At 40.2% G+C, this 18,888-nt stretch overlaps 1 protein-coding gene across 5 annotated transcripts in view; it reads right to left on the reverse strand.

The window, feature by feature from the left end:
• The window catches only part of LOC134357975 (uncharacterized), a 152,993-nt gene that overhangs the window by 93,210 nt on the left and 40,895 nt on the right, over positions 1-18,888 (reverse strand). For all 5 annotated transcript variants that reach the window (XR_010020767.1, XM_063069807.1, XM_063069805.1 and 2 more), the window contains exons 5-6: positions 11,099-11,240; positions 6,186-6,291 (exon numbers count right to left, since the gene is read on the reverse strand). Coding sequence is in view for 4 of the 5 variants with exons in the window: in XM_063069807.1 (XP_062925877.1) it covers positions 6,186-6,291; positions 11,099-11,240 (248 nt within the window). In the remaining variant the exon portion in view is untranslated. The remainder of the gene's footprint in view (positions 1-6,185; positions 6,292-11,098; positions 11,241-18,888) is intronic.

The following is an 18,888-nucleotide window of genomic DNA, read 5'->3' on the forward strand; positions in this document are numbered from 1 at the left end:
AACATAACATCCCATCTCCTGTACTCAATATTTTAATTTATAAAGGTCAATGTGCCTAAAACTTTCTTTAAGACCCTATCTATCTGTGATGCAACTTTCAATGAATTATCGACCTGTATTCCCAGATCCCTTTGCTCTACTACACTCATCAGTGCTCTACCATTCACTGCATAAGACCTACCCTATCAAAGTGCAACACCTCATACTTCTCCGCATTAAATTCCACCTGCCATTTCTCAGCCCATTTTTCAAGCAGATCCCGCTGCAAGTCATAATAGCCTTCCTCGCTGTCCACTACACCCTCAATCTTGGTGTCATCTGCAAATTTGCTGCTCCAATTTACCACATTATCATCCAGATCGTTGATATAGATGACAAAGAACAATGGACCCAGCACCAATCCCTGCCGCACTCCACTAGTCATAGTCCTGCTGTCAGAGAGGCAACCGTCTACTACCACTCTCTGCCTTCTCCCACAAAGCCAATATCTAATCCAATTTACAACCTTATCTTGAATGCTGAGTGACTGAAACTTCTTGACCAACCTCCCATGCAGAACCTTATCAAATACCTTGCTAAAGTCCATGTAGGCAACATCCACTGCCGTGTCTTCATCTACTTTCCTAGTAACTTCCTCAAAACACTCTATAAGATTGGTCAAATATGACCTACCACACATGAACCCATGCTGCCTATCCTTAATCAATCCATGCCTATCCAAATATTTATATATCTGGTCCCTTAGAATACCTTCCAATAACTTTTCCACAACTGATGTCAGACTCACTGGCCTATAATTTCCTGATTTATTCTTAGAGCCTTTTTTAAACAGCAGAACAACATTGGCTATCCTCCAATCTTCTGGTACCTCTCCTGTCGCTAAGCATGTTTTAAGTATCTCTGCTAGACGGCCCCAGCAATTTCTGCATTTGCCTCCTGTAGGGTCTGGGGAACACCTTGTCAGGCCCTGGGGATTTATCCACTGTGATTTGCCTGCGGTTAGCAAACACCTCCTCCTCTGGAATCCGTACAGGGTCTATGAAGTTGGTGCTGCTTTCCCTTATTTCTATAGACTCTGTATCCACCTCATGAGTAAATATAGATGCAAAGAATTCATATAAGATCTCCCCCATCTGTTTTGGCTCCACACATGGATTATTCTGGTCTTCCAGAAGACCAGTTTTGTCTCTTGCAATCCATTTGCTCTTAACACATCTGCAGAATCCTCTAGGACTCTCCTTCACCTTGTCTGCTAGAGCAACTTCATGCCTTCTTTTAGCCTTCCTGAATTCATTCTTCAGTGTTCTCTTGCATTTCTTATACTCAGTAAGCACCTTATTTGTTCCTACGTGCCTATACCTGCTATACACCTTTTTTCTCTTAACCAGAGCCTCAATATCTCCTGAAAATCAAGGTTCCCTAAACCTGTTATCCTTGCCTTTTACTCTGACGGACACATACAAACTTTGTACATTCAAAATTTAATTTTTGAAGGCCTCCCACTTACCAAGTGCACCTTTGCCAGAAAACAGTCTGTCCCAATTCACACTTTCCAGATAATTTCTGAAACCACTGAAGGTGTTAAATTTGAATGTACACAGTATATGGAATAAGGCAGATGATATTGTGGCACAGTTAGAGATTGTCAAGTATGATTTTGTGAACATCACGGAGTCATGTTTGAATGAAGATCATAGTTATGAGCTTAACACCCAAGGATACACATCGTATTGAAAGGACAAGCATGCAGGTAGAGGGGGTGGGATAGCTGCATTGGTACAAATGAAACCAAACCCTTAGAAAGAGGTGACATATGATCAGAAGATGTAGAATCTTTGTGGGTAGAATTAAGAAGCTGCATAGGTAAAAATACCCTGATGGGAGTTATATACAGGTCTCCAAACAGTAGCCAGGATGTGGGGTACAAATTACAACGGGATATAGAGAAGCCATGTAAAAAGGGCAATTTTAAGACAGTCATGGGGGTTTTTAATATGCATGGAGTATAGGAAAATCAAGTTGGTGCTGGATCCCAAGAGAGGGAATTGGTAGAATGCCAATAGGATGGCTTTTATGAGAAATTTGTGGTTGAGTCCACGAGGCAATTCTAGATTGGGAATTACTTAATGAATCAAATTTAATTAGGGAGCTTAAGGTAAATAACACTTAGGATACAGTAATCGTAATATGTTAGAATTCATCCTGCAGTTTGAGAGGAAGAAGATAAAGTTAGATGTATTAGTATTAAGTGGAGAAAATGGAATTACAGAAGCATGATAGAGAAGCTGACCAAAGTTGATTGGAAGGGGATACTAGCAGGGATGTCAGCAGAACACCAATCACTAGAGTTTCTATGAGCAATTTGGAAGGCATGGGGGTAGATATATCTCAGAGATGAAATATTCCAAAGGGAGGATAATGCAACCATTGCTGACAAGGGAAGTCAAAAATAGCATAAAAGCAAAAGCATAAGAGAGGACATATAATATAGCAAAAATTAGTAGGAAGTTAGAGAATTGGGAAGCTTTTAAAAACCAACAGAAAGGCAACAAAAATGCTGTAAGGAGAGAAAAGATGACATATGAAGGTAAGCAAGGCAATAATATAAAATAGGATACCAAAAAAAATTTTTTTTCAAATCTATAAAGAAGAAAAGAGAGCTGAGAATGCGTATCTGGCCACTGAAAAAAGTTGCTGCAGAGGTAGTAATGGGGAATAAAGAAACAGCAGACGACCTTAGTATTTTGCGTCAGTGTTCACTGTGGAAGACAACAGCAGTAGCCAGAAATTCGAGAATGTCAGGAGGCAGATTTGAGTGTAGTTGCTCTAAGGAGAAGGTGCTGGGAAAGCTGAAAGTCCTGAAGGTAGATAAGTCACCTGGACTAGATGGACTATACTCCAGGGTTCTGAAAGAGGTACCTGAAGAGATTGTGTAGGCATTAGTAATGATCTTTCAAGAATCACCTCCAAGAAGACCACAACCTTGTTATGGTTTGGAGGCTTGCGTGCCTCAATAACCTAGAGAGTTATGTTGGCTTTGGTTCTTGGTAGGGTCACTCATGCCAAACAGGTCAAAGGGGTGGAGGACAGACTAAGCATGGTGCACCAGTCCTCCAGGATCAGTTCAGCTCAGGGATAACAATCATGACTAGTAAAACAAAATTGTTACAGAAACAGCAATGAAGAATCCTTCTACATCTGAATGCAATGGTATACCTGAGTCTCCACCCATGACTTGCATGACTGATAGATGATAGTGAAAACTGAGAGGAAGCTACTGACACAAAAAGGAAGCCGAGAATACTGCCAGAGAAGAAGGACCTTCATAGCTGCTCTAAACAGCAGCGGCATCAGGGGAAGTAAGTACTTTAAGTAAATTTCAATAATCCATGGATTATGGAATGGTTCCAGAGGACAGGAAGATTGCAAATGTCACTCCACTCTTCAACTCTTTAAGAAGTGAGGGAGACAGAAGGAAATTATCCAGTTAGCCTGACTATAGTGGTTGTGAAGATGTTGGAGTCCACTCTTAAGGATGAGGTTTTGGGATACGTGGAGTCACATAATAAAATACGTCAAGGTCAGTATGGTTTCCTTAAATCTTGTGTGACATATCTGTTGGAATTTTTTTGAAAAAATAACAAGCAGGTTACACAAAAGAGAGTCAGTAGATGCTACTTACCTGGATTTTCTAAAGCCTTTTACAAGGTGCCATACATGAGACCGCCTAAAAGGAGAAGAGCATGGATAGAAGATTGGATGACTGGCAGGATGCAAAGAGTGGGAATAAACGGGCCCTTTTCTGGCTGGCTGCTGGTGACTAGTGGTGTTCCACAGGGGCCCATTTTGGGATTGCTTCTTTTCACATTATATGTCAATGATTTGGATGATGGAATTGATGGCTTTGTGATACAAAGATAAGTGGAAGGGCAGGTAGCGTTGAGAAAGCAAGGAATCTGCAGATAGACCTGAACATATTGGATGAATAAGCAAAGAAGCGGCAGATGAATTATACTGTAGGGAAGTGTATGGTCATAACTCCGCATGAACAGTTCCAAGCCCAGCTGCTAAAGTAGGAGAGTTGGGCATGAGGCTAGCAACCTGTAAAAACCTAGTGCTGCAGAAACTGCATCAGAAGCTCCAAAGATCTTACGACATGGGGGAGCTGCTTTTGGTATCCTATGCCCCAGTAGGAATGATGGGCTCAAGTGTATGGTTATGCTCTTTGGTAGAAAGGGTAAAGGCATATACTATCTTCTAAACTGGATCCTCATGCAGGATTTCCTAAAGAACAGTTGAGGCCAGTTCATTGGCTATATTTACGAGGGAGTTAGATATGGCCCTTGTGGCTAAAGGGATCAGGGGGTATGGAGGGAAGGCTGGTACAGGGTTCTGAGTTGGATGATCAGCCATGATCATACTGAATGGCGGTGCAGGCTCAAAGGGCTGAATGGCCTACTCCTGCACCTATTTTCTATGTTAACTTGCAGATTGAATCAGTGGTAAGGAAGGCAAATGCAATGTTAGCATTCATTTTAGGAGGACTGGAATATAAAAGCAAAGATGTAATGCTGAGGCTTTACAAGGCATTGGACAGACCACACTTGGAGTACTGTGAGCAGTTTTGGGCTCCTTATCTGAGAAAAGATGTGCTAGCATCGAAGAGAGTCCAAGGAGATTCAGAAGAATAATTCCAGGAATGAAAGGGTTAATATTGTTTGATTGTTCTAGGCCTGTATTTGCTGGAGTTCAGAAGAATTGGGGGGGGGGGGGAATCTCATTTAAGCCTATCTCAGATTGAAAGGCCTAGATAGACTGGAGGTGGAGAGGATGTTTCCTATAGTGAGGGAGTCTAGCACCACTGAGCACAGCCTCAGAATAGAAGGATGTCCAATTAGAACAGAGGTTAGGAGGAATTTCTTTTGCTAGAGGGTAGTGAAACTGCGCGATGCATTGCTATAGATGGTAGTGGAGGCTAAGTCTCTGGGTGTACTTAAAGCAGAGGTTGATTGATTCTTGATTAGTCAGAGCACCAAAGGTTTACGGGGAGAAGGCAGTAGAATAGGGTTGAGTGGGTTAATAAATCAGCAATGATGGAATGGTGGAGCTTTCTCAATTGGCTGAATGACCTAATTCTGATACTACGTCTTATGGTCTTAAAATAATTCACATTTGCCTTCTTTTCAGTGAGCCATGACGCATTTCCAGCAATCCATGTTACATTTTCAGCCATTCTAGTTATAGGCAGTTTATGTTCTCTTGTCTCTCTTCTGAAACCTCAGATACCACTTAAGTAGTGAAGATGCCCACCAATTAAATCTGAATTAGTGCATTTCTTTGCAATCCTCTGAAGTATGTTTCAGATATCTACTTTTTTTTGATCAGCCATCATCTTAATTCAAATGACTGAAAATACCCAGACCAAGATTTGTAACATAAATAACTTTTAAAACTTAAATTCATAATGTAATCTTTAACTTTACCATTCTAGTTCCTTTTGTTCTTTTGAAATCTTGCAACACTTTTCTTCAGATATTTTACTTGGTGACAGGAATCTACTCAGCTACTTCAATCATGACTTTCCCTCCAGCATTAGGATATTATTGAAGCTGTATGTCGATTATTGGAAAGCTTTCAGCGCCATCTACAATTGCTTTGATAATAAAGCAATCTTACTAACCTGGACTAACCTCTCAAGAACATCCAAATGTGAAAATGACAAGTAACTGGAGAAAGCCTTTCTTGGTATTTTGCTCTATTACAATTGTCAATTCTGTCACCATGTTCTTATAATCACCAATCACACATGAGAATGAAGTATTGAAGGGTACCTTATTTTACTGTTCTACAGGCATCTTCATTTCAAGTTATACACCTGGCAATGGTAGTGAGTGCTAAATTAGATATGCATTTAAATGTGAGAGGTAACTCATTCCTTAGATCCTAGATCTATATGGGCATTCCAATGCAAAGCATTACCAAAAGTATTTTACTCCAGCGTTTGTTATTTCAATGAGTACATATTTTTGAACCCAAACTTAAAATAAATATATAGACCCCTGTAACCAATATTTGAAAATATTTTTCATCTTTTCTGCACAAATACTGCTATGTTTGTAACCAATGTTCTTCTTTTTTCATATGTATTTTGTAATGCATGAAAAAACACAAAACTTAATACTTACAAAACGTTTGAGATCCTTGCATTTCATATTGGCAACTCCACACAACAGAATGTAAATCATTCTTAGCTTTTCAATGACATGTTTTCTTCTTCTGGAATATATATCACTTTCATAAAAGCACACAAAAAGTACATGTTTAAACAGAAGTAGCAAAATACTGGAAGAATTGCAGATTTTCTCATGCTAAACTTAAAGTCAGTTGCTTGGTATCCACACCAACTTAGTTAATAGCTAAATACAAATATATTAGTGAAGCATAAACTGAGAAGAGTATAAACCAGTTTTTAAAAAAGTGTTCTGCTTAAATGTTATACATTACCCACAGAATAATGGAGGAGAGTTTAGCTAATACTGATAGCATGGTAGACAATTTAAGTGAAAATAAGAAAAAGTCACCTGCAATTTGACTATGGTAATTATTCCAACATTTTGTTTTCTTTCTCCCAAGATTTGATCATCACTGACAAAGCCCGCATTCACTGCTTTTGAAGTGGTGGTGGTGAGCTGCATTTTTAACTATTTCAGTCCTCTTGATAAAAATTTAGAGGACCAGAATTTAGCCATATTGACAAAGAAGGATGATGATATATTTGCACAACAGGAAGATATAATACTTAGAAGGGAAGCTGTATAAGTGGGAGTTCATAAACGTTTACTGTCTTTGTCCACCTTGGAATTAGAGGTTGCAGGTTCAGAAGGTGCTATTGGAGTAGCCGATCTGAAAAATGCCATTTCATTTTCTAAATCCTGCATACTGATGCTGGAAGGAAATTAATATCGAGGATGACTGTGCAAAAAGCTATTGAGTATCTTGAGAGTTATTGAAGCTGTACTTATAGAGCAAATGGAGACTATCCTGTCACACTCCTGGTTTGTGTCTCATAGGTGATGGAAATGCTTTAGGGTGTCAGCAGGTGAGTCACTTTCTAGAAACAGCCAGCTTCTGACATGCTCTTTTACTTATTTGTCTGGTCTTCCTGAGTTTCTATTCAGTGATGATTAAAAGGGTGTTAATAGTAAGGCACTTAGTGATGGTAATGCCTTTTAAAATATTAATGCTAGATTCTGAGGCTACGTCCGTCCACACTACGCCGGATAATTTTGAAAACGCCGGTTTCGAGTAAAAACAACAGGCGTCCACACTAAGCGTTTTTCAAAATATCTCCGTCCACATTAGGCGGATATTTGGGCGAATCTCCTCCTACTGGGCATGCGCAGGACACACAGACAACAAGTGAAGAGGAAATGGTATACTTAGTGCGTGTTTGTCCAGTTACAGAGTAGAAAAACTTTAAAGGAATTGCTCTTGGCTCTCGCACAGGAGGACTTAAAACTTAAAAAAAAACAAATACTGGAGCATATGGAGGCAACCGACAGGGGGTTCACGGACAGTATGACCCGGCTGACGACGAACATTGAAAAACTAACTCTGTTACATTAATAAAGCACCTTGTTAAATGTATAAAATGTCTGCATCAGCGTTATCTTGTATTTCCATACAATGTTACATTAGGCTGTTACACATCAATTGTCAGAGAAGTACTTGCATAAATAGGTAAACCACCTTCATACAAGCAAGGACAGAAAACAGGGCGAAGTGAGTATACTTATTTATTCAGTAAGCTATGGGTCAACTGGCTTCAGTCTCGTCCGTCTGTTCTGAAATTGTTAGGTGGTGGCGTTCAAGAAAACAACGAACATCTGTTCCAGCATGTCATGACAGCGTTTTTAAATAGTCAAAAAAACTCACTTTACAATTTAACTCTCACGCCGTTCACACCGACTGCACGTTATAACAGCTTGCGCAGTACCAAGCAGAAGCAGAAAAAAGCATTGTTGTTGTGGTGTTGTCATGACAGTGTTTTTAAATCTCTCCGTTTACCCCCGTACACACTACGCCGGATATTAAGCGTTTTCAGATTTATTCACTCTGGAGAGTGTTTTCGAAAATCTCCATTTTCGGGGGCTGAAAACACCAGCTCAGTGTGGACGGGAGGGCAAAACGAAGAGAAAAAGCTTTGTTTTCAAAATTATCCGGCGTAGTGTGGACGTACCCTGAGACTCTCAACAAAATGATGTTGCCTCCAACTGGCCCTCCAAACCATGGTGGAATTACTCCTGGAAGGTCAAACCACTGAATCTGAAATGATATATACTCATTTCTTGAAACATCATTAAATAAATGTTTTAAGTTGTATCTGTTCAAAATATTATTAGAATATTTTATCGGAGTCGGAGTTACAATGTGTATAAGTTGCTGTTAATTCACAAATTATTACTTATGCCATTTGAGATCTCTGTCATTATTGAGCAGTTGTAAATTGAACTGGCCACTATGTAATTTTATGGAATACTCTCCACTTCACTATACGAGTCTGGCTCCAGCTAAAATGCCGATTTGCTTGGTTAACTCGCCGCTCTAAGCTTTCATTGTTTTGATCATCAACACATCTCTGCACATACACATCAAAAATGAACAGTTCAACACATCTATGTACATTGCAACATTTTTTACTATCACAGAGGAGGCAAAGGGTAGAAAACATCTGAAAATAATGCCACCTGCAAATTTGTCTAATTTGGAACAGATTACTGTTCAGCCAATGCTGTTGGGTAAAATTCTAGTAACATTTCAGCCATCATCGTTGTGTTGTATGTATTTGAACACAAGAATTATCATAGTTCAAGAAGGAGGCTCATCAGGACTGACTGGGGTAATCAGATGTAGGGCCTTACTGACAGTTTTGCCATTAATCTTCATGTCCCACAAAAGAAAATGTAAAACAAATAATCATTGTTCCATGATACCCTTGAATGTTTCTATTCTACAGAATAGCTGGAACATGAAAATATTTGATTATAGTCTTTTCCATATAATAATAGCTAGATTAATACAATTTGCAATTTGAAGTGAAGACAATTTAAGTGCATACGGAACAAACTTCAATCAGTTTCAGTATTGTCTAAAAAAGCTTAAGTGTTTTAGTTTATATTGTTTTGAAGATAATTAATTTAGTAATTCAGTTATACTCGTGATTAGGGACTCAAACATTTCCTTAGTGAGCGCTAAATTCAATTTTTGAGTTGTGTCATGAATGATCTACTATTTGACACTCCAAAGAATGATCAAACTCAGCCTGAATGGGCTTGCTGAGCCCTTCTCATGAAGCACAAAAGGTTAGGAAGAAAGTCGGAATTAAGCCTCCCCTCCGTATTTCTTAGCAGCTGACTTAGTAGGAGAATTTAGACTAAGCCAAACCACAATTTATTATCAGAGTACATACACGTCACCACATATAAACCTGCGATTATTTTTCCTGCGGGCATACTTAGCAAATCTATAGAACACTAACTATAAACAGGATCTGTAAACAGTAAACATGAGGAACTGTAAACTGTAAGCAAAGTGTGAAAATACCGATAATAAATAAATAGCAATAAATAACAAGCATGAAATAAATAACAAGATAAAAGAGTCCTTAAATGAATGCAGTTATTCCCTTTTGTTCAAGAGCCTGATATTTGAGGGATAATAACTGTTCTCAAACTTGATGGTGCAAGACCTGAGGCACCTATACCTTCTACCTGATGGCAGCAGTGAGAAAAGAGCATGGCCTGGGTGGTAATAATCTTTGATGATGGATGCTGCTTCTCTATGACATTTCGTGTAGGTGTGCTCAATGGTTGGGAGGGTTTTACTGTGATATAGTGGAACGAATCCACTACATTTTGTAAGATTTTCTGCTCAAAGGCATTGGTGTTCCCATACTAGGCTGTAATGCAGCCAGTCAGTACATTTACACATCTACAGAAGTTTGCCAAGGCTTTTGATGACATGCCGAATCTCTGCAGACTCATGAAGAAGTAGAGGCACATTTGTGCTTTCTTCTCAATTATATTTATATGATGGGTCCAGGACAGGTCCTCTGAGATAGTGACACCCAGGAATTTAAAGTTACTGACCCTCTCCATCTCTGATCCTCCGATGATAAAACCATAAGATGCAGAAGCAGAATTAGGCCATTCAGCCCATCAGTCTGCTCTATCATTCCGTCATGGCTGATTCCGGATCCCACTCAATCCCAGACACTCGCCATATTCTTTGATGGCATGGCCAATCAGGAAACGATTAAAATTCACCTTAAGTATACACACGGACTTGGCCTCTACAACAGTCTGTGGCAGAGCATTCCACAGATTTACTACTCTCTGGCTAAAAAAAGTCCTTCTTACTTCTGTTCTAAAAGGTATCAATTTTGAGGCTATGCCCTCTAGTTCTGGATACCCCCACCATAGGAAATATCCTCTCCACATCCACCCTATCTAGTCTTTCAACTCACACAAAATGCTGGAGGAACTCAGCAGGCCAGGCAGCATCTATGGAAAAAAAGTGCAGTCAACGTTTCAGCCCAAGACCCTATCAAAATCCAGTAGGTGTCAATGAGATCTCCACACATTCTTCTAAATTCCAGTGAGTAGAGGCTCAAAGCTGCCAAATGTTCCTCATATGTTAACCCTTTCATCCCTGGTATCATCCTCATGAACGTCCTCTGGACTCTCTCCACACACTGCCAGTGTGAGAGGTTGAAGATATCTATGAATACACCAGCCAGGAGGTTGGCACAAGTCTTCAGTACTCAGCCAGGTACCCTGTCTGGACCTGATGCTTTCCTTGGATTCACTCTCTTGAAGGCAGCCCGCATGTCATCTGCAGATACTTAGACCAAAGGCTCATTGGGAGATATGGAGATATGTGGGGGGGGGGGGATGAGCACGGTGGTCCACACACCTTGGCATACAATTTTTTATCAGTAAATAGCTTGAGAAAAACAGAGCGAACTTTAAAAAGACACGTTCCATTTATCATTTTTATAATCAAATTCTATGAACGTATGTAGATAATTACTTCATACTTTTTTTGATCTTCATCGTCCAAATCTTTGGGAACACTTTGAACTAAAGGGCCACATTCCTTATTTCTTTTGACAGCTTTCTCTTTCAATGATGAAAATGAAACGGACTCATCTAATATTTTTCCTTGTGAATAACGACGAGCTAGAAAGGAAATGATAAATTACTTTGGCTCCAAACTATTATCCCTGCCTTGCTATACAAGATGTACACTTTAGGCTTTCTATAAATACTGTCTATAAAAACTATTCACCCCCATACCCCCCTCAGAAGTTTTCTTGTTTTATTGTTTCACAACATTGAATCATAGTGGATTTAATTCTGCTTTTTTGATACTGATCAACAGAAAAAGACCCTTCATGTCAAAGTGAAAACAGATCTCTACAAAGTTACCTAAATTAATTACAAATATAAAACACAATTGATTGTATAATTATTTACCCCTTTTAATATGACACACCAAATCATCACTGGTGCAGCCAATTGGTTTTAGAAGTCACAAAATTGGTTAAGGTGTCTTAGGTATATATAAACCTGTGTGCAGTCAAGATGTTTCAACCGATTGTAGTAAAAATACACCTGAATCTGGAAGGTCCAACTGCTGGTGAGTCAGTATCCTGGCAAAAACTACACCATGAAGACAAAAGAACACTCCAAGCGACTCTGCGGAAAGGTTATTGTAAAGCATAAGTCAGGAGATGGAAACAATAAAATTTCCAAGTCACTGACTTTTCCTTGGAGTACAGTTAAGTTAATAATCAAGGAATGGAAAGAACATGGCCCAGCTGAAGTCTGCCTAGAGCAGGCCATTGTCAAAAACTGAGTGACTGTGTAAGGAGGGGACTAGTGAGGGAGGCCACCAAGAGACCCATGACAACTCTGAAGGAGTTACAAACTTCAGTTGTTCAGATGGGAGAGACTGCACATACAACAACTGTTGCCTGGGTGCTTCACCAGTCACAGCATTATGGGAGAGTGGGAAAGAAAAAGCCACTGTTGATAAAAAAAACTGTCATGAAAACTCAGCTAGAGTTTGCAGAAGCTATGTAGATGAAGTCAGCTGGAAGAAGGTTCTATGATCTGATGAAACCAAAATTGAGCTTTTCGGCCATCAGACTAAACACTCAAGCACTGCACATCATGAAAAACACACACATACCATGAAGCATGCTGGTGGCTGCAGCATGTTGTGAGGATGTTTCAATGCAGCCAACCCTGGAACACTTGTGAAGGTAGAGGGTAAAATGAATGCAGCAAAATAAAAAGAAATCCTGGAGGGAAACCTGATGCAGTCTTCAAGAGAACTGTGAATTAGGAGATTTGTTTTCCAGCAAGACAATGACCCCAAGCATAAAACCAAAACTACACAGGAATGGCTTAAAAACAACAACTTAAATGTTTGGGAATGGCCAAAGCAGAGTCGAGACCTCAATCCAATTGAGAATTCGAGGCTGGATTTGAAAAGGGCTGCTCACTCATAATCCCTATGCAATCTGACAGAATATGAGCAGTTTTGTAAAGAAGAATAGGGAAAAATTGCATTGTCCAGATGTACAAAGCTGATAGAGACCTATCCGCACAGTCTGAAGGCTGTGATTGTTGCCAAATGTGCATCTACTAAATATTGACTTGAAGGGAGGGATTATTTATACAATCAATAATTATGTGTTTTAGGTTTGTAATTAATTTAGATTACTTTGTAGAGACCTGTTTTAATTTTGACACAAAATAGTCTTTTTCTGCTGATCGGTGTCAAGGAAAGCCAAATTAAATCCATTGTGATTCAATGTTGTAAACTTTTGGGGGTGGGAGTGTGAACCCTTTCTACAGGCACTGTATTCGAAGAAAAAAATAGGAGCAAGTCTAAGTCAATAAATTCCCTCAAGTCTATTTCACCTAACAATAAAAGAGTAGAATTCTGGCCTACTGTTCGCACCTTCACCAATCTTTTCAAGAGAGGGAGAGGGAGAGAGGGAGAGGGGGAGAGGGGGAGAGGGGGAGAGAGGGAGAGAGGGAGGGGGAGAGGGGGGAGGGGGGAGAAGGGGAGAGGGAGAGGAAGAGGGAGAGGAAGAGGGAGAGGGAGAGGGGAGGAGGAGAGGGAGGGGGAGAGGGAGAGGGGAGGAGGAGAGGGAGGGGGAGAGGGAGAGGGAGAGGGAAAGAATGAGAATGCCAAGAGTTCAGACTGGACAAGAAGTAAGTATGGAGCTATTGTTGTGTTTACTTATCGATATCATTTTGTAAATATTGCCATTTTTCTTTTCACTACTTTCACTAATTTTTGCAAGTTTGATTTTTGACGTACCTAATAACCACCCTTACACTCAAGTGCTAAGCAACTCCAGCCATTTTTTCTTTGATCATAACCCACATATCTAACAGGATGACAGACAGGAAGCAAAAAGTAGGAATAAATAGGTCCTTCTCCAAATAACTGGAAGAGTGCTTTTACTAATTGAAGGGTTATTGGTTTTATAGTCTGAGCCAGAATTTAATTGTTCATCCTTAATTTCCCTTATAAAGGTGGTGGTAAATTACCATCTTAAAAGAGTGGTGAGTTGGCTCGACTGGAAGCTGGCTGTGTTTTGCTTGATGCATGAATGTGGTTTGGAACCTGTTGAGGGAAAGAGAGTGGGGAAGGAATGGAAATTGCTGGGAGGGGGTTGTGTGGGTTCGGTAATGGCGGACAAGATAAGAGGCGGGGTTGAGGGAAAGAAAGTGGAGAAGGCGAGGGATAGAGACTTGGGACCAGAGGTAGGCAGCTGGGGAGAGGTGGATTATTGTGAAGGGAGAAATAAAGGGAATGAGGAGGTAGTGAGGGGTCGGATGAATAAAAACCAAGACAAAGGGAATAAAAGAATAAGAAATGACAGTGGAGAGAGCTCTGAAAGTGAGGAAGATGAACAAGCTCAGAGAGGAGGTGTTGTCATAATTAGGTTTAATGAGAAGGCTCAGGGATAAATGAAGAAAATTAACCCGTTTGTGCTAACAACAACTCTGACAAATAAGGTAGGGGAAATAGTATTTGCAAAAGTCCTTAATGATGGCAACTTATTGGTAAGATGTGCGAATGAGGAACAACTTGAGAAAGCACTCAAGCTAAAAGAGATAGGAAAATGCAAGGTGGAATACACTGGGAGGGTGGGAGCACAAAACAGTGGTTGTAAAGGAGTGATCACGGGGATACCAATGAGTATAAATATGGAGGAGATAAAGAGGAATATCAAAGGAGGGAAAGTAATGAATGTTCAAAGACTGAAAACAACAAAGGAGTGAGTGAAAAAGGAAAGTGAATCAGTATTGATTGAATTTGAAGAAGAAAGAGTGCCAAGGAAGGTGTTCCTGGGTTTCATGAGTTACCCAGTAAGGGTGTATGTGCCAAAGCCACTGAGGTGCTATAATTGTCAAAGGTTTGGACACGTGGCTAAAAACTGTAAAAGGCAGAGGAGATGTGCTAGATGTGGGGGTGATCCTGAATATGGAAAGTGTGGAACAAGAGTTCAACCAAAATGCTGCAATTGTGGAGGAGCTCATAATGTTGCATATAGTGGGTGTGAGGTTGTCAGACGGGAGACTAAAATTCAAGAAATAAGAGTGAAAAGAAAGATCACTTATGCAGAAGCTGTAAGAATGTCAAGAGAACAGAATAATGCTCCTAATGAACAGGGAGCAATAGGGATACGAGAGATGCAACAAAGAACAAATGACAGGATTTATGTAGACAAAAAGGCTCTAGTAACATTCATTGCAGGAGTGATTAATAGTACGGCTAAGGTAAAGTCAAAAAGTGACAAAATTCAGCTGGTGGTAAAAGCAGCAGTAAACCACTTAGGGTTAGTAGGACTGACATGGGAGGAAATGAGGGAGAACCTCAGTCATCAGTCAAGCCAGGAAGTGTCATGTGTTGGTTAATACTAATTATGGTGATTCTTTTACAATGGAATGCAAGGAGCTTACTGGCCAATAGCCAGGAATTCAAGCACTTTATTAAAGAGATGGTTGTAAAACCGGATGTAGTGTGTATTCAGTAAACTTGGTTAAAACCAACTTTAGACTTTGTGGTATATGGGTATACAATGATAAGGAAAGATAGAAATCTAGGGGAGGAGGGGGTTGTGCTATGTTAATCAAGCAGGGTATACCATATAGGGTACTGGAAAAAGGAGATGATCAGGAATACACAGTGGTGGAAGTGTGGGAGAGAGGGGAGGGAGTGGTTATAATTAACTACTACAATCCATGTAAAAGGTTGGATTTGGACAGCCTATTTAAGATACAAGGACAAAACAGACATAAAGTAGTGTGGTGTGCAGATTTCAATGCTCATAGCACAATATGCGGGGGATCAGATTACAGATCCAAATGGAAAGGTAATTGAAGATTTGATGGAAGAAAGGGATTTGGTGTGTATGAATGATGGTAGTGGCACAAGGGTAGATATAACAACAGGAACTGAGTCAGTGTTAGATATTACGTTAGTGTCTAATACCTTGGCTGGCATTATTAACTGGGGAGTTTGGACTGCTTCAACAGTAGACAGTGATCACTACCCAGTTTTGTGTTCAGTGGGTGAAAGAGTTGAAGTAAGATCAGGTGGCGGAACCCCAAAGTGGGTGTTTGAAAAAGCTGATTGGGGTAAGTTCCAGAAGTTGAGTGAAGAAGGGTTGACAAAGATTGATATTTCTGGAAATGTAGATGAAGTAAACAGTCAGGTGACTTCAGCAATTATCATGGCAGCAGAAGGATCTATACCTAGGAGTAAAAATAGGATGAATAGAAAACTGGTACCATGGTGGACAGAGGAATGTTGTCAGGCTGTAAAATACAGAAATAGAACATTCAGGCTAGTTAAAAGAACCCATAATATGCAGCATTTGGCTCAATATAAGAAAGCACAGGCAGTGGTGAGAAGAACTATACGTCAAGCTAAAAGGGCAAGTTGGAGGAGTTTTTGCGACAAGGTAGGAAGAACAACACCTGTGGGAGAGATATGGGGAATGATTAAGAGGATGGGAGGAGATAGAAGGGAATGGGAATATCCAGTAATGATATCTGAGGAGGAAACTACAGTCTCCAGTAGGGATAAGGCTGAGATCATGGCCAAGTCATTTGTACTGATACACAGTTCAGAAAATTTGTCTGAAGAAGGGAGAAGAAGAAGGGAAAGAATAATGAGCCAACACCCAGGTGTGTTAAGCAGGAGGGAAGGAACAGATGATATAATTGATGATCCATTTACATTAGCAGAAATGGTGAGAGCAATAAAGAGATCGAGACCAACCTCCCCAGGGAAAGATCTGATATGCTCTGTGATGCTAAAAAATCTAGGAGAAGGAGCACTCTTGGAGTTGCTGCATTTTTATAACAGAGTGTGGGAGGAGGGAAGATTACCAAGTGCATGGAAAGAAGCAGTAGTAATTCCAATAAGGAAGCCTGGCAAGGATCTGTCAAAACCCACTAGCTACAGACCAATTGCATTAACATCAAGTATATGTAAGATAATTGAAAGGATGATAACAGAAAGGTTATCATATGAGCTTGAGAAAAGGGGAATGCTGGCAAGTTATCAGAATGGTTTTAGAAAGGGAAGGAATTCCATGGACTCAGTGATTATGTTAGAGACTGAAATAAGGAAGGCCCAGACAAATAGAGAGTCAGTAGTGGCAGTGTTCTTTGACATTGAAAAAGCCTATGATATGATGTGGAAGGAAGGAATATTAATTAAACTGCACAAGATGGGGGTTGGTGGGAGAGTTTTTAATTGGATTAAAGATTTTTTGTTTGGTAGAAAAATTCAAATTCGGATTGGATCAGAATTACCAAAACAGTACATAGTGGAAAATGGCACACCTCAAGGTAGTGTGATTAGCCCGTTACTTTTCATCAATATGATCAATGATGTCTTCACAAAGGTACCAGTGGATAGAGGTAGGTCACTGTTTGCGGATGATGGGGCCTTGTGGAAAAGAGGCACGAACATGGACCATATAATCAGGAAACTACAAGAAGCAATTGATGAAGTGGTGGAGTGGGGTTATGATTGGGGATGTAGATTTTCAGTAGATAAAACTCAATCTGTATTTTTTACCAGGAAAAGGGTTGAGGTAGGGAAGAAGTTAAGGATGTATGGGATTGAATTAGAAAGGGTTGCATCATTTAAATTTCTGGGAGTTATATTTGATTCACGATTAACATAGGCAGACCATATCAGGAAAGTTGAGGAGAAATGTAAAAAAGTAATAAATGTGATGAGATGTTTGACTGGTAGGGAATGGGGAGCAAGTTGTTCAGCTTTGAAGAGAATGTATGTGGCTTTAGTAAAATCTGCATTGGATTATGGAAATATAGTATATGGATCAGCAGCTAGGTCTCTTATAAAGAAACTGGATGTGATTCAGGCTCAGGCCTTGAGAGTGTGCAGTGGGGCTTTTAAAATGTCACCAGTGTCAGCCCTACAGGTAGAAATGGGAATAATGCCTTTGGAACTAAGAAGGATGCAACTGATGGCAAACTACTGGGCTAACTTGCAGGGGCACAATGATTCTCACCCTACTAAAGGAGTGTTGCAGGAGTGCTGGGAAAATGGGAGGTTTCAGAGGGATACCCTTAGTCGGGTAGGGAATGATATCGCGAAAGAATGTGAAGTATTTGATCTGAGGATAAGTCTTCAGTAGTTTATCCAGTTGTGGCTCCATGGAAGCTTGTATGGCCTGACATAGACTGGCATTTGTTAGAGGTAAAAAGGAAAGAAAGATATAAAACAGATTTGGTAAATGCATTTAACTGTCATGTGATGGAAAAGTATAGTGATTATACTCACATTTATACAGATAGCGTGAAGGAGCCTGAAACAGGAGTGACAGGGTTTGGGGTGGTAATACCAGCAAAAGAAATTGGAATCAGCAGAAGAACAACTAATAAGTTAGGGGTGTTTACAGTGGAGATGCTGGCAGTGTTGGTTGCGTTGCAATGGGTGCAGAAAGCCAGACAAGCCAAAGCATTGATATGTTCAGATTCATCCTCAGTTCTAGCAAGTTTAAGGTCTTTTCAAACAAACAGTCGGCAAGATGTACTTTATGAAGTCCTTCAGTTAGTTACAAGAATTGCAAATCAGGGAGGTCAGGTAAAATTTCTATGGGTTCCAGCACATGTAGGGGTGAAGGGCAATGAGAGGGTGGATGAGTTGGCAAAGAGGGCGTTAAAGAAAGAAAATGTGGAAATGCACATTAGTATCAGTAAAGCAGAGGTTAAATGTGTAATCTGGGAAAAAGTCAACCGAATGTGGCAAGAAAGATGGGATAGGGAGGGGAAAGGGAGGCATTTATATCAAATACAAAAGAGTGCTGCAGTTACTAGGGTAGGTAATGGAAACAGAAGAGAGGAAATTGTGTGGACTAGGTTAAGGCTGGGGCACTGTGCATTAAACTAAACATTGAAAATGATAGGGAAACACCAGACAGGATTGTGTGAGGAATGTCAGGAAGAGGAGTCAGTAGAACATGTAGTATTGTGTTGCAGGAAGTATGGGATACAGAGAGAGATGATGAGAAATAAATTAAGGGAGTTGGGGATGCAGGAATTCACATTAAAAGAGGGTTGCTGGGCATGGGTGAGAGAGCACAAGTCCGGGTATTTTTAGCGTTTTTAAGGGGTACAGGGGTTTTTTATAGAATATGACGAATAAACAGGAATAGGATACTAGGATGGTCAAAGATGGGAGGGTGAAGTGTAGGTTTGTGTGTGTGTGTGCGCGCGCGCATGCGCGCGCATGCGCGATTGGGTGAAGGGATTTAGA

The sequence above is a fragment of the Mobula hypostoma genome, chromosome 17 (genome assembly GCF_963921235.1).
Source record: "Mobula hypostoma chromosome 17, sMobHyp1.1, whole genome shotgun sequence".
In the NCBI taxonomy this organism is placed as follows: Eukaryota; Metazoa; Chordata; class Chondrichthyes; order Myliobatiformes; family Myliobatidae; genus Mobula; species Mobula hypostoma.